Raw genomic sequence first — 16,497 nt, 5'->3', positions numbered from 1 at the left:
TCCTTCCAGGACACTGCTACTTCCTCTGTCCTGTTGCTTAAAACTGCGCGCCTGCCGGGCACAGTTGTGCGTGCCTGTAGCCCAAGCTACTCAGGAGGCTGAGGTGGGAGGATCATTTGAGCTAAGGATTATTAATAGAATCTAGCCTTGACAACATAGCGAGACCCTGTCTCTAAAACAAAATAAAGGTCTTGAGCAGTTAGCCTATTTCACAGCATACATTTCTGATCTCCATGCATAACTAATTCAGGAAATGGATAATATTGTTATTTAAAATTTGTTTCTTATATACTAATATTTTTCACTCCCTGCTAATATTTTTCACTTGTCTTCTACTCTTAGCCCCCATTCACTGGGGAGAACAGAAAGAAAACAATTGACAAAATCCTCAAATGTAAACTCAATTTGCCTCCCTACCTCACGCAAGAAGCCAGAGATCTGCTTAAAAAGGTAAGGTTCTTAAATAGTCACTGACACTGTAAGATTCAATGACTAGGATTTAACTAGATAGAATTTAATGTATGTTTTGAATAAAGAGTCATATATAAATATTGAACAAAAAAGTCTTTCATTTTTGAACGCGAAGTACAGATTTGTTTATTTCTTTTCATATTCTTTTTTTAGTTCTTTTTTTTGAGACAGAGTCTTGCTCTGTCACCCAGGCTAGAGTGCAGTGGTGCGATCTTGGCTTACTGCAACCTCAGTCTCCCAGGTTCAAGCAATTCTCCTGCCTCAGCCTCTCGAGTAGCTGGGATTACAGGCACCTGCCACCATGCCCGGCTAAGAGATAGGGTTTCACCATGTTGGTCAGACTGGTCTGGAACTCCTGACCTCAGGTGATCCACCTGCCTTGACCTCCCAAAGTGCTGGGATTACAGACCCTTAAACAATATTTGGTAGTAATTAGTTAACTATATTTTCTTTTTTTTCTGAGATGGAGTCTTGCTTTGTTGTCCAGGTTGGAGTGCAATGGCATGACCTTGGCTCACTGCAACCTCCGCCTCCCAGGTTCAAGTGATTCTCCTGCCTCAGTCTCCCTAGTAGCTGGGATTATAGGCACGTACCATCACGCCAGGCTAGTTTTTGTATCTTTAGTAGAGAAGGGGTTTCACCATGTTGACCAGGCTGGTCTCGAACTCCCAACCTCTGGTGATCCACCTGCCTCAGCCTCCCAAAATGCTGGGATTACAGGCATGAGCCACTGTGCCTGGCCAATAAACTATATTTTCTCAAGGCAAAGTAGACAAGCAAAGCCTAAAAAGGAAAAAAAAAAAAATCAGTTCGACTAAGGTTCTTTACCCAGGCTTTTTTTCCCTCTTTCAAGCTGCTGAAAAGAAATGCTGCTTCTCGTCTGGGAGCTGGTCCTGGGGACGCTGGAGAAGTTCAAGTAGGGTTTGGCATCTTTGGTGTTTTGTGGGGAAGACAATACTAGTTTTATGTATTTCTGAGGGTTATATGTAGTTGCTTATAAGTTTAGCTTATTTTGTGACTTGTAACTTCAAAAAGGTGATTAATTTATCAATCCAGCAAAGTCTATTCCCCTCAACTTTTCTTTCTGCTTTTTTTTCCTAGGCTCATCCATTCTTTAGACACATTAACTGGGAAGAACTTCTGGCTCGAAAGGTGGAGCCCCCCTTTAAACCTCTGTTGGTAAGTATACATGAAAGCATATAATTGGGTGCAGTGACTCATGCCTGTAATCCCAAAACTTTAAAGGGCTGAGGTGGGAGGATTGTTTGAGGCCAGGAGTTCAAGACCAGCATGGGCAGCATAACAAGGCAACATATCTACAAAACATATAAAAGTGTGTATTTTTAGTAGAGACTTAAAATTTTTAGTAGAGACTCTACTGGGTGTGGTGCCATGTACCTGTAAGTCCCATCCTACTTTCGAGGCTGAGGCAGGAGGATCACTTGGTATTTTTTTAGAATAAGAAAAATCTCAGAGCAGACAGAAACATTATTTTTATTAGCAGTGCAAAGATCTCTGGTTTATCCTCTCTTTAGCATCTTTGTTTTTATTTATTTTATTTTATTTTGAGACGGAGTCTCACTCGGTCACCCAGGATGGAGTGCAGTAGCACGATCACAGTTCAATGCAGCCTTGACCTCCCCAGGCTCACGTGAGTCTCCCACCTCAGCTTCCCGAATAGCTGTGACTATAGCTGTCACCATGTCTGGCTAGTATTTTTGTATTTTTTATAGAAACAGGGTTTTGCCATGTCTCCCAGGCTTGTCTCGAACTTCTGGGCTCAAGTGATCCACTCACCTCAGCCTCTCAAAGTGCTGGGATTACATGTGTAAGCTTCTGCACCCAGCCAAGCATCTTTTATTTTTGTACTGTTTTTTAAAGAACTAAAGCCAGTGGCAGTTGACTGTATGAGCTATTTTTAAGTCAGTTACCTAAGACAATTAAATATTTCAGGTAGTTGGTACTTTTCTTTTTCTGGTTTTATTTTGCTTAATTTAACCATTTTAAATATGATTCTCTGGGAATTTTTTCTTCAAACTATAGAATAGATGTGCATTCGTTTGCTAGGCTTGCTGCAACAAAGTACCACAAACCGGGTGGCTGAGACAACAGAAATTTATTATCTCATAGATCTGGAGACTAGAAGTTCTACATCACATTGTTAGAGTTGGTTTCTTTGACGACTGTGAGAAACTGTATGTTCCATGCCTCTCCCCTGGCTTCTGGTGGTTTGCTGGTAATCTCTGTCATTCTTTGGCTTGTAGGTGCATCACCCGGATCTCTGCCTTCATGTTCACATGGTGTTCTACCTGTGTGCATATCTGTGGCCAAATTTCCCCTTTTTATAAGGATACCAGGCATATTGGATTAGGGTTCTTCTCTACTCCAGTAGGACCTCATCTTCACTAATTACATCTGCAATAACCCTTTCCAAATAAGGTCACATTCTGAGGAACTAGAGGTTAGAATTTCAACATACGAAATTTTTTGGGGGGTGGGTAAGGCACACGCTTCAACCCATAGCAATATGTTTTTGAGTAAATGAGTTAGTATGTTAGTTATTGTCTTTCTCCCACCTCAGAATCTGAGAAAATACAGTTTCTTTTTCCATTCCTTGGGATGTAGGTGGAGAAGGAGGAGGATGATGATGGTGATTATTTTTTGGTCATGGAGCTAATGTGACCCACTTTAAAAAACAACAGACAATTGTAAGGAGGATAACTGTCATACACCTACCGCCCAGCTTAAAAAATGATTAGGTCATCTTGTTTAAACATAACTGCCATCCCAGCATCACACCTCAGAAGTTGACAGTTTGCCCAGTTTTTTTTTTTTTTTTTTTTTTTTTTGAGATAGGATCTTTCTCTGTTGCCCAGGCTGGAGTGCAGTGGCATGATCATGGCTCATGGCAGCCTCAACCTCCCAGGCTCAAGGGATCCTCCTGTATAGCTGGGACCACAGGGGTGTATCACCACACCCAGCTAGTTTTTAAAATTTTTCTAGAGATGAGGTTTCCCTGTGTTTCCCCACTTAATTTTTTGTTGTTGTTGTTCCATTATTTTTTTTTCGTCCTGTTTGTGAGGATTTAATCAAGGTTTGTATATAACTTGGTTACTATGTCTCTTAGGTCTCTTGTCATTTACAGATTCCCCTTGTGATTTACTGACGAAACCGGGTCATTTGTCCTGTAGAATTCTCAAATTTTGATTTCGTTGATATTATCCCCATAGTTTCATTGACCATGTTCATCTGTTCCCTGAACTTCCAAAAACTGGTAGTTAAATTTAGGTGGTTGATCTGATTCAGATTAAACTCTCAGTATTGCATGCTTTGATCAGGAGGCATAATGTATAGTTTTTTGTTGGTTTTTTTTTTTGTGATGTTAGTGGTCACTGATCATTGCCTGTGTCAGCATTTCACTACCAGGGTAATTTGGCAATGTCTGGAGATACACTGATTGTCACAGCTTGGGGGAGGGAATGCTGAGGCACCTTTAGGGGTAAGAGTCAGCACAGCGAAGTATTAATAGGCCTGAAATGTCAGTAGCACTGAGGTTGAGAAACTCTGGCCTACTTTTATAATTTCATCAGGTGTTTGTGAAATGGTCTGATTCTGTTATTTCTTCTTTCTTTGTTAGCTCGAATTCTTCATAAAGAGAAACTCTTTGATCAGTTAGTTACTCAAGGTATAGTTCATACAGGAAACGCAGGATGTATGTTTGATTCTTTCCTAGTTTTCAAAATAATGAATTAGTTCCCTAGCATCTCCCAAAATTGACCAATGAACTTTGTGTATTTTTTTTTCTTTTTTAGTATATTATGAACTTACACCTTTTAACATATTTGTATTTCATTTCATTGCAGTTATTTTTATTTTTATTGATTCATTTATTCATTTTATTTATTCATTTATTGTTTTGAGGCAGGGTCTTACTCTGTCACCCAAGCTGTAGTGCAGTGGTGTAATCTCTGCCCACTGCAGCCTTGACTTCCCGGCCTCCAGCAATCCTCCCACCTCAGCCTCTTGAGTAGCGGGGACCACAGGTGCACCACCATGCCCAGCTAATTTTTGTGTTTCTGGTAGAGACGGCATTTTGCCATGTTCACCAGGCTGGTCATCAACTCCTGAGCTCAAAAGCAGTCCACCTGCCTCTGCCTCCCAAAGTGTTGGGATGATGGGCGTGAGCCACCACGCCTGGCAGTTATAATTGATGCTCAATTTTTCCCTTTGTTGAATGCTGGGTGCAGTGAATGCTGGGTGCAGTGAATGCTGGGTGCATCTTCATGTTGGTTTCTGAGTCCTTTTGACATGAGCACATGGGCTGGTGTTGCACCAGAGAGCAAAATAAGGAAACTGGTGTTCTGTGCTTATCTTGTGCATTTCCCCACACCTGGAATCAGCCGCTCCTCCAGGGAGTGCGGTTCACAGTCTGGGCTCTGAGAGAATTATAAGGTCAGTGTGGTCATCTTTCAGTATGAAGTCAGATATTCTAAATTATTATTTACTTCCTACATTTGGCCCAAGAGTCTAACCAGATATTTTGGGAGAGAAGGAATTAAATAAATGAATCTCATGGTTAGAACTGAAGTGATAACTATACTTTCACAGGGAAATATAACTTACAAACCATGCGGAATAGAAAATTATTTTTGCTCCTTTAGATTTCTAAAGGAATGAAACACGCTGTGGGAAGAAACTTTAACTGGAGCATCTCACCAGTGTTATTCATGTTTTAACTCTGCTTCAGGAGTTTTTCAGGTTTATTACAAACCTGCAGTAGCCAACTGAACTAATTATCTCTAAACAGGGATTTAGCCAGTGGACTAGGCACAATGAAGCTTTGTGAGACGGGAAATTGATATTAACATTTTTTCCAGCTTGTTTTGAGCTCGATATATTCACTTTTTTTTTTTTTAATTGAGTCAGACTCTCGCACTGTCGCCTGAGCTGGTGTGCAGTGGCACGATCTCTGCTTGCTGCAACCTCTGCCTCCCAGGTTCCTGCCTCAGCCTCCCAAGTAGCTAGGATTACAGGAGCACGCCACCATGCCTGGCTAATTTTTTTTATTTTTAGTAGAGACGGGGTTTCGCTATGTTGGCCAGGCTAGTCTTGAACTCCTGACCTTGTGATCCGCCTGCCTCAGCCTCCCAAAGTGCTGGGATTACAGGCATAAGCCACCATGCCCAGTCGATATATTCTCATTTTTAATAGGAATAACTCTATACTAAAATCTATTAGAGTGCAAGTTTAAGATTTGAAGATGTAATTTGACTCAGTACTTTCCACCTGCATTTTTTTCTTCATTCTGTGCCTGCTAAGACTATTCTAATACTTTATTATAGTTAACCCCTGCGAAAAGAGCTCCCAGAGCTTACAGTGCATTTGATTCATGTAATATATATATGGACTATTTATTATTTTCTAAATTATTTTGTTTGTATAAAGCAATCTGAAGAGGATGTAAGTCAGTTTGATTCCAAGTTTACACGTCAGACACCTGTCGACAGCCCAGATGACTCAACTCTCAGTGAAAGTGCCAATCAGGTCTTTCTGGTAAGTGAAACAATTTCCATGTAGTCATAGGAAATTTTAAGTATGAGGATGGGCTCTTGGATAAGAAAATTCAGTTTGCCTGCTTTGCAGTTCATGTAGGTAACCGGGTCCACTTTTTTTTTTTTCATTAGCGATGCCCTTATAACTTACTGATACCTACAAAATTGATTTTCATAATCCAACATTTTATTTTAGCAATTAGGGTGGGAATGTGCAATTCTTTGGAGAGTATGATTCCCTTTTTTGGTTGGGCCACAGACTTAAAATGGTGTTTGGCTTAGCATCTCAACCAAAAATTAGTCATAGCAGTGGGGAGAAAAACCTCACACTAACTACATGTATTTTATTCCTGAAACAGCTGTAGATTTTTGGTATCCCTTTTTTTTTTTAGACAGGGTCTCACCTTGTAGCCCAGGCTTAGGTATAGGTTATAGTGGTATGATCACAGTTCTTTGCAGCCTTGACCTCCCAGGCTCAAGTGATCCACCCATTTCAGCCTCGTGAGTACCTGGACTACAGGTGTGTGCCACATCCAGTTAAGTTTTGTTTTTTTTTTTGTAGAGACAGAGTCTCACTATTTTACTCCTGGACTCAAGCTATCTTCCCACCTTGGCTTCCCAAAGTGCCACAGTTATAGGCATGAACCATCATTCCTGGCCCTATTTTTGGTACTCTTAACATAAGTAGGGGATTTTTTTTTTTTTTTGAGACAGAGTCTTGCTCTGTCGCCAGGTTGGAGTGCAGTGGTGCGATCTCAGCTCACTGCAACCTCTGCCTCCTGAGTTCAAGTGATTCTCCTGTCTCAGCCTCCCGAGTAGCTGGGACTAAAGGTGCGTGTCACCACGCCCAGTTAATTTTTGTATTTTTAGTAGAGACAGGGTTTCACCATGTGAGCCAGGATGATATCGATTTCTTGACCTCGTGATCCACCCGCCTGATTACAGGCATGAGTCACCGCGCCCGGCCAAGTAGGGGATTTTTAAACATTAATTGTGAATATTTGACATCAAAATATATTGGTTCATATGTAATAGTGAATTCTCATCATAGAAATGCCTGTATAGATTTATAGCTTGTCTCCTCAGAAAAGTAAAGGTTTTTGATACTGGCCAACAGAAATGATGGATTTATATCGGATGACCATGAATGCATACTATTTTGCTCAAATAGCACATGCTTGTTGATTTTATTACTGTATTTAATATGTCACATGAACATCTATCTCATTTTGTATCCTTTTTTTTCTTTTGTCATTCCTTTTTGGACTACCTCTAGGGATAACAGAATATGGGTAAAATAATTGTTTAGGAGTGTTTTTTTTCCCTGTTTTTGAGTTCACTGGATTTGTCACTAACTTAATTCTCAAGCTTTTCTTCTCCACACTGCTCACTATGTAATAGAAGTAGTGTTGTATCTTATGGGATGGGAAATAAGCTCTAAAGTTCACATGGAGTTGGGGCAGGGTGGCTCACGCCTATAACCTTAAGGTCAGCAGTTGGAGACCAGCCTTGCCAACCTGGTGAAACCCTGTCTCTACTAGAAATACAAAAATTAGCCGGGTGTGGTGGCATGCACCTGTGGTACCAACTACTTGGGAGGCTGAGGCAGGAGAATCACTTGAACCCGGAAGGCAGAGGTTTGCAGGAGCCAAGATTATGCCACTGCACTCCAGCCTGAGCAATAGTGAGACTCCGTATCAAAAAAAAATAATTAAAAAAAATAAAGTTGCCGGGTGCGGTGGCTCAAGCCTGTAATCCCAGCACTTTGGGAAGCCGAGACGGGCGGATCACGAGGTCAGGAGATCGAGACCAGCCTGGTTAACGTCTCTACTAAAAAAATACAAAAAACTAGCTGGGCGAGGTGGCGGGCGCCTGTAGTCCCAACTACTCCGGAGGCTGAGGCAGGAGAATGGCGTAGACCTGGGAGGCGGAGCTTGCAGTGAGCTGAGATCTGGCCACTACACTCCAGCCTGGGCGACAGAGCGAGACTCTGTCTCAAAAAAATAAAAAAATAAAAAAATAAAGTTAGCATGGAATGCAAAAGTTGTGTATAGTATAGTTTGAGTAAACAACACTGAATAGTAATAGTCCTATAAATTAGTAATATAGAGCACATAGGCAAAAATACAATCTTACAGTATTAATTACATAAGAGATAAAAGATGAGTGAGTACATGCATGGTTTTAAATTCAAGTTTGATGGTGCATGATCAAAGTTACGGCATCTCTGTTAGTAAAATCTTAGGTTCAGTTAGGGAAGTGGGCATGAATCACTTTAATTTTGGCTTTTTTTTTTTTCTCTCATGTACTACAGATGTGGAATTTATACCTTTGATTTAAAATAGAGACCTTTTCCTCAATTGGACATTGCAGAATTTCAACTTATGTGACAGTTTTTCACCCACAAAATAGAAGCATTTTATTTAGCTACCAAGAAATCCAAAGTTGTGGCGGTAAAAGTGAGATATTGAAGCTTTCATTGCCAATTACGGTATTATTGAGCTTTTCATAATTACTTAAATTGGCTAACTGATGAACAGAACAATTCATTTGTTAGGTTGTAGCCAGAATTCTGTACATAAAGTAGATCTCTTTAAACATTAATAAAAAAATAGGCTGGGCGCAGTGGGTCACGCCTATAATCCCAGCACTTTGGGAGGCTGAGGTGGGTGGATGACAATGTCAGGAGTTCCAGACCAGCCTGGCCAAATGGTGAAAACCCGTCTCTACTAAAAAGACAAAAATTAACCAGGCGTGGTGGCTGTAGTCCCAGCTACTGGGAAGGCTGAGGCAGGAGAATCGCTTGAACCTGGGAGGTGGAGGTTACAGTGAGCCAAGGTCATGCCCCTCACTGCACTCCAGCCTGGGCGACAGAGCAAGACTCCATCTCAAAAAAAAAAAAATATATATATATATATATACACACACACACACACACACATATACACACACACACACATATATATACACACACATATATATAGTGATATCCCACTTATCTGGATAATGTGGTTCTAGCAACCTCATTTCAACAAATATTCAATTCCTGTTGTAAGACTCCATCACATAATTAGAGGAAATTCAAAGATGATTAAGGCACAGCCTGTACCTCATGATAGTTACAGCTTTAGTTCACTAGAACGTTTGTAAAGTTATTTTTTGAAGTTCACATATAACTGTCACAATTCATATGCACTTCAGAATTGCACCTCACTCTTTGGGCCTTCACTCAGAGCTTTGTTGAGTCTTATTTATTGTAACACATAATGCTTACTCATAGATTTTGATAAATAGAAGATAGGTGAAGACGGTTAAAAGAATGAACATTGACAGCTAGAGAAATGACAGCTGGTAGCCTAATAGTAAGGTCCAAGAGAGAACTAAAATGAACAGAACTGCATTTTTGCCTATTACAACTGAAAGGTTTTGAAATGTTGATACTTATTCATCAAGAAAATACCAAATTCTAGCTGGGCAGAGATCACACATGCCTATATAGTCCCAGCTACTTGAGGGGCTGAGGTGGGAGAATAGCTTGGCTCCAGGAGTTTGAGGCTGCAGTGAGCTACGATATCACCACTGCACTCCAGCCTGGGCAATATAGGGATACCCCATCTCTTAAAACAAAACACAAATTCTGTCTAATCATTGGCATAAAACCAGAAAGATCACAAGATCTGACTTTGATGCTAAGTCAGAAAATTGTTTTTACTTTGGCCTAATTATGAGAAACTGTTTTGGGGTGATAAACTTAATTGCTTACATGCCTGTGGCTAGAAACACTAGAAGTTTCTTTATATTTCTCCTAGTATTTAACATCTTTTTTTTTTTTTTTTAATTTTTGAGATGGAGTCTTGCTCTGTTGCCCAGGCTAGAATGCAGTGTTGCGATCTCTGCTCACTGCAACCTCTGCCTCTCAGGTTCAAGTGATCCTCTTGCCTCAGCCTCCCAGGTAGCTGGGATTATAGGCGTGCACCACCATGCATGGCTAATTTTTGTATTTTTAGTAGAGACGGTGTTTCCCCACATTGGCCAGGCTGGTTTGAACTCCTGACCTCAGGTAGTCTGCCCGCCTTGGCCTCCCAAAGTGCTGGGATGACAGGCGTGACCCACTGTGCCTGGCCGTATTTAACATCTTCATATGGAGCCTGAATTTTCCTGTTTTTTTTTTCTGTTCCTGTCAGTAGGGTGGAATTTTGTTTGCTAGCAATCAGGCTCAATAGAATTCTGTTCTTGAAGTGTGTGCCTCACAAAATGGCTGGAAGGAAGTTAACAGGTCTAAAAATGAGGTTGAGGATGTGGGAGAGTGTACACATTGGTGGCTTTAGGTGTGCATCATTGTGTAGGTATGTCAGACTGAACAACCCCATTTTCTTGAGATATATGGCAAAACGCCATTCTGTAGTCCACTGTTACTGTCTTTCAGGGTTTTACATATGTGGCTCCATCTGTACTTGAAAGTGTAAAAGAAAAGTTTTCCTTTGAACCAAAAATCCGATCACCTCGAAGATTTATTGGCAGCCCACGAACACCTGTCAGGTATTTCACACTCTTATTTTCACTTTTTTTTTTTTTTATTACAACCTATGAGTGAGAGTGTTTGCTTAAGAAATTTATGCCAAGTTACATAAATGAAGGACTGTCATGGTCTCTTTGGTTGACATAAGCACAACATCTGTATCTCACATTGCAAAGGACTAGTCTGACTAATCTGTGATGTTATATGGTTTACCTTCCCTCCTGAAAGTAAGCAGCCACACTGGCAAATGTTTCTCTTTATCCATTCACTCAGCATTTATTGTGCACCAAGAGCACCAGCACTGCATGCTGCATGTTCTGTGTGTGTGTGTGTATAGTACTATAATACAGTAATTGTCCCTGTCCTGATGAGGCTTACAATGTAGTGGGAGAGTCACAATAGACAAAGGATATACAAAAATATAAGTAGTGCTAAGTGCTATAATTTAAAAGGGGGGGGGAAAGGAATGTAGTGGTAGACAGCAGAGGAAAAACAAGGGGGCTTCTACTCACAGTGGTCAGAGAAAGGCCTCCCTGGTGTAGTAACATCTAGCAGTGAACAGAAAGAGCCAGCCCTACAAAAATAGAAGGTTTAAGAATGTTGCAGGCAGAAGAACAGCAAATGCAAAAGCCCTGAGGGAGGAGAAAAGTTGTCCTTTTCCTGGAAATGAGATCATTGTTCCTGGAGTGTGTGGTGAGTGAGGAGGAGAAGGGCAGAGGTTTGGAAAAGGATTTTATTTTAAATGCAGTAGAAAGCTGTTTTGAGCAGGGGAGAGTAAAATGATATATATATATAATATGTATTTATATATCATTGAGGGGTTTGGGGGTCAGGTGTAGAGGTAGAGACTGGTTAGGAAATTCTAGCAGTTAATCTAGGCGGGCGAGAGATGGTTCAACTTTTGCCTTTGTGCTAATCCACATGCAAATAAAATTAAACGAAAATAAATGTCATATTACCCCACTCCCTTTAAATGTAAAGGAAATATGTCTTGTTGAGATGACCCTTAAACAAATGAATGATAGCTCTTCCTTGTCTTAAAGCCCAGTCAAATTTTCTCCTGGGGATTTCTGGGGAAGAGGTGCTTCGGCCAGCACAGCAAATCCTCAGACACCTGTGGAATACCCAATGGAAACAAGTGGCATAGAGCAGATGGATGTGACAATGAGTGGGGAAGCATCGGCACCACTTCCAATACGACAGCCGAACTCTGGGCCATACAAAAAACAAGCTTTTCCCATGATCTCCAAACGGCCAGAGCACCTGCGTATGAATCTATGACAGAGCAATGCTTTTAATGAATTTAAGGCAAACAAGGTGGAGAGGGCGATGTGTGAGCATCCTGCAAAGTGAAACAAGACTCAAAATGACAGTTTCAGAGAGTCAGTGTCATTACATAGAACACTTTGGACAGAGGAAAAATAAACATGGATTTTAAAAAATCAATCAATGGTGCAAAAAAAAAAAAAAAACTTAAAGCAAAATAGTATTGCTGAACTCTTAGGCACATCAAGTAATTGATTCCTCGCGACATCTTCTCAACCTTATCAAGGATTTTCATGTTGATGACTCGAAACTGACAGTATTAAGGGTAGGATGTTGCTTCTGAATCACTGTTGAGTTCTGATTGTGTCAAAGAAGGGTTATCCTTTCATTAGGCAAAGTACAAAATTGCCTATAATACTTGCAACTAAGGACAAATTAGCATGCAAGCTTGGTCAAACTTTTTCCAGCAACTTGGAATCAAAGACAAAAGAAACTTACCAATTGATGTTTTACGTGCAAACAACCTGAATCTTTTTTTTATATAAATATATATTTTTCAAATAGATTTTTGATTCAGCTCATTATGAAAAACATCCCAAACTTTAAAATGCGAAATTATTGGTTGGTGTGAAGAAAGCCAGACAACTTCTGTTTCTTCTCTTGGTGAAATAATAAAATGCAAATGAATCATTGTTAACCACAGCTGTGGCTCGTTTGAGGGATTGGGGTGGACCTGGGGTTTATTTTCAGTAACCCAGCTGCAATACCTGTCTGTAATATGAGAAAACAAAAAAGAATCTATTTAATCATTTCTACTTGCAGTACTGCTATGTGCTAAGCTTAACTGGAAGCCTTGGAATGGGCATAAGTTGTATGTCCTACATTTCATCATTGTCCCGGGCCTGCATTGCACTGGAAAAAAAATCGCCACCTGTTCTTATACCAGTATTTGGTTCAAGACGCCAAATGTGCTCAGCCTTTGGCTGAAGAACAACAAAAGAGAGTCAGGATAAAAAATACATACTGCGGTCGGCAAGGTGAGGGAGATAGGGATATCCAGGGGAAGAGGGTGTTGCTGTGGCCCACTCTCTGTCTAATCTCTTTACAGCAAATTGGTAAGATTTTCAGTTTTACTTCTTTCTACTGTTTCTGCTGTCTACTTTCCTTATATTTTTTCCTCAACAGTTTTAAAAAGAAAAAAAGGTCTATTTTTTTTTCTCCTATACTGGGGCTACATTTTTTGATTGTAAAAATATTTGATGGCCTTTTGATGAATGTCTTCCACAGTAAATAAGAAAACTTAGTGACTTAATTTAGGAAACATGTTAACAGGACACTATGTTTTTGAAATTGTAACAAAATCTACATAAATGATTTACAGGTACAAAGAATAAAAATAAAGGTAACTTTACCTTTCTTAAATATTTCCTGCCTTAAAGAGAGCATTTCCATGACTTTAGCTGGTGAAAGGGTTTAATATCTGCAGAGCTTTATAAAAATATATTTCAGTGCATACTGGTATAATAGATAATCATGCAGTTGCAGTTGAGTTCTATCACCTGTTTTTCTTTGTCTTTTATAATGTCTTCAGTCTGAGTGTGCAAAGTCAATTTGTAGTATTTTGCAACCCTAGGATTTTTTTAAATAGATGCTGCTTGCTATGTTTTCAAACCTTTTTGAGCCATAGGATCCAAGCCATAAAATTCTTTATGCATGTTGAATTCAGTCAGAAAAGAGCAAGGCTTTGCTTTTTGAAATTGCAACCCAAATGAGATGGGATGAAATCCTATGACAGTAAGCAAAAACAGAACCATGAAAAATGATTGGAAATATACCTTTTCAATTGTGGCAATAATTGAAAGAATAGATAAAAGCTCATCTTTGGACAGAAAGCCTTTTTTAAAAAAATCACTCCCTCTTACCCCTCCTCCCTTATTGCAGCAGCCTACTGAGAACTTTATGACTGTTGCTGGTAAATTAGAAGCTACAATAATAATTAAGGGCAGAAATTATACTTTAAAGTGCAGATCCTTGTTCTCTGACAATTTGTGATATCTGAAAAAACAGAACCCGAAAAGCTATGGTGATATGTACAGGCATTATTTCAGACTGTAAATGGCTTGTGATACTCTTAATACTTGTTTTCAAATATGTTTACTAACTGTAGTGTTGACTGCCTGACCAAATTCCAGTGAAACTTATACACCAAAATATTCCTCCTAGGTCCTATTTGCTAGTAACATGAGCACTGTGATTGGTTGGCTATAACCACCCCAGTTAAACCATTTTCATAATTAGTAGTGCCAGCAATAGTGGCAAACACTGCAACTTTTCTGCATAAAAAGCATTAATTGCACAGCTACCATCCACACAAATATATAGTTTTTCTGACTTCACATTTATTAAGTGAAATTTATTTCCCATGCTGTGGAAAGTTTATTGAGAACTTGTTTCATAAATGGATATCCCTACTATGACTGTGAAAACATGTCAAGTGTCACATTAGTGTCACAGACAGAAAGCACACACCTATGCAATATGGCTTATCTATATTTATTTGTAAAATTCCAAGCATAGTTTAAAATATGATGTCGATATTACTAGTCTTGAGTTTCTAAGAGGGTTCTTTATGATTATACCAGGTAAGTGTATAAAAGAGATTAAGTGCTTTTTTTTCATCACTTGATTATTTTCTTTAAAATCAGCTATTACAGGATATTTTTTTATTTTATACATGCTGTTTTTTAATTAAAATATAATCACTGAATTGAAGTTTACTAATTTGATTTTATAAGGTTTGTAGCATTACAGAGTAACTAAACTGGGATTTATAAACCAGCTGTGATTAACAATGTAAAGTATTAATTATTGAACTTTGAACCAGATTTTTAGGAAAATTACGTTCCTTTTTCCCCTTTTATGGTCTTAACTAATTTGAATCCTTCAAGAAGGATTTTTCCATACTATTTTTTGAGATAGAAGATAATTTGAGGGGAGGGGTGGAGGATGCATGTATGATATTCCATAAATTCAACATTCTTTACTATAGGTGATAAATGATTATAAACAAGATGCATCTTAGATAGTATTAATATACTGAGCCTTGGATTATATATTTAATATAGGACCTATTTTGAATATTCAGTTAATCGTATGGTTCCTAGCTTACAAGGGCTAGATCTAAGATTATTCCCTTGAGAAATGTTGAATTTATGAAAAATAGATTTTAAGGCTTTGAAAATGGTTAATTTTTCAAAAACATCAATGTCCAAACATCTACCTTTTTCACAGGAGTAGACACTAGCAAGCTGGACAAACTATCACAAAAGTATTTGTCACACATAACCTGTGGTCTGTTGCTGATTAATACAGTACTTTTTCTTGTGTGATTCTTAACATTATAGCACAAGTATTATCTCAGTGGATTATCTGGAATAACATCTGAAAGATGGGTTCGTCTATGTTTGTGTTTGCTCTTTAAACTATTGTTTCTCCTATCCCAAGTTGGCTTTGCATCTATCAGTAAATAAAATTCTTCAGCTGCCTTATTAGGAGTGCTATGAGGGTAACACCTTTTCTGCTTTTCATCTTGTATTTAGTTTACTGTATTATTTGATTTCGGATTGAATGAATGTAAATAGAAATTAAATGCAAATTTGAATGAACATAAAATAGAAGTGATTTATTTTTTATTATCCTACGATAGGAAGAAATTAGTATATATATCAGGTGTATAAATGGTTTAAATTTATTTTCATTAACATGTCAGATGTGTTCAAGTTGTCATATAAATAAACTATGTAAGGAATGGGTTAAAAGCTGTTCTGCTGAGAAATTGAAGCTATTTAAGTATGTAACAAGTTTACTGATTTTTATGTTAAATGTTACACATCTTTGATTTTCATGTCAGATAGTAGACACGAATTGTTTACTTAAAAAAAATACATGTAACAACCTACGTGAAAGCTAGCTTCACAAAAAACTCTAGGAAGACCTTCTTGTGCTAACAATCAACAATTTGTTCAGCCATACTTGGTCAGCTACATTTGAAAATTTGATGTGTATGCACAAAATAACGTAGTGAACAAATCTGTTTTAACTAATGTCTCAATATATCCAGTGTAAGCTGGGTATTCTGCACAAACCACTTCTTATCTGTGAGGTAATTATACCACACTTGCCAAGGGAATTTCTCTACAGAAGCTCTCAAACTGATTTTACCTTGCTATACAACATAGTAGCATACCAATACTGGTAAAACAATCTTTTAGAAGTCATGATTTGAATTCAGAATAAATGAGTTTCTGAATCTGTATTACCTTTTTTTGAGGTGAAGGAATAGAGGGATGGAAGAAATGCTTCCAGTTCATCAGCATTGTTATTGGATGGCATAGCTCCATTAGATTTTCTCCCTTTTCAATTTATAGGTAAACTGCATTCCCCAAAAAAATAAAAAACCCACCATGCACCTCCTTGGTTATTTAATCACATTAAGAAACAGTACTGTCTGAATAGTTACAGGGTAAACAAATTGTATTACATAGGTATTGTAATAGGGCTGAAGTAAAATGCTATTCTTGTGTTTGAACAGGAAGTCATCTTGGCTATCCTTCACAGCCGAATTGTAATCCCAAATTGTTTTTCTCACCCATCCTCTGCTGTATACCTAAATAATACAACTATTAGCAT

The 16,497-nt window shown here is 38.6% G+C and overlaps 1 protein-coding gene across 13 annotated transcripts in view; it reads left to right on the top strand.

The window, feature by feature from the left end:
- The window catches only part of RPS6KB1 (ribosomal protein S6 kinase B1), a 61,273-nt gene extending 45,793 nt beyond the window's left edge, over positions 1-15,480 (top strand). For 3 of the 13 annotated variants that reach the window (XM_065532362.2, XM_065532363.2, XM_074019097.1), the window contains 6 exons: positions 343-450; positions 1,325-1,387; positions 1,573-1,650; positions 5,917-6,024; positions 10,450-10,562; positions 11,586-13,230. In XM_065532362.2, the coding sequence (XP_065388434.1) occupies positions 343-450; positions 1,325-1,387; positions 1,573-1,650; positions 5,917-6,024; positions 10,450-10,562; positions 11,586-11,823 (708 nt within the window). In that variant the 3' untranslated portion in view covers positions 11,824-13,230. Of the gene's footprint in view, positions 1-342; positions 451-1,324; positions 1,388-1,572; positions 1,651-2,735; positions 2,933-4,108; positions 4,242-5,916; positions 6,025-8,337; positions 8,938-10,449; positions 10,563-11,585 lie in introns of those variants that run through there. The other 10 variants (XM_045375110.3, XM_045375111.3, XR_010582130.2 and 7 more) reach the window with 9 other exon arrangements.
- Positions 15,481-16,497: the final 1,017 nt, after the last annotated feature.

Source organism: Macaca fascicularis, chromosome 16 (genome assembly GCF_037993035.2).
Source record: "Macaca fascicularis isolate 582-1 chromosome 16, T2T-MFA8v1.1".
In the NCBI taxonomy this organism is placed as follows: Eukaryota; Metazoa; Chordata; class Mammalia; order Primates; family Cercopithecidae; genus Macaca; species Macaca fascicularis.
Note: the sequence above shows the minus strand (reverse complement) of the source record. Positions and strands in the feature narration are given on the sequence as shown.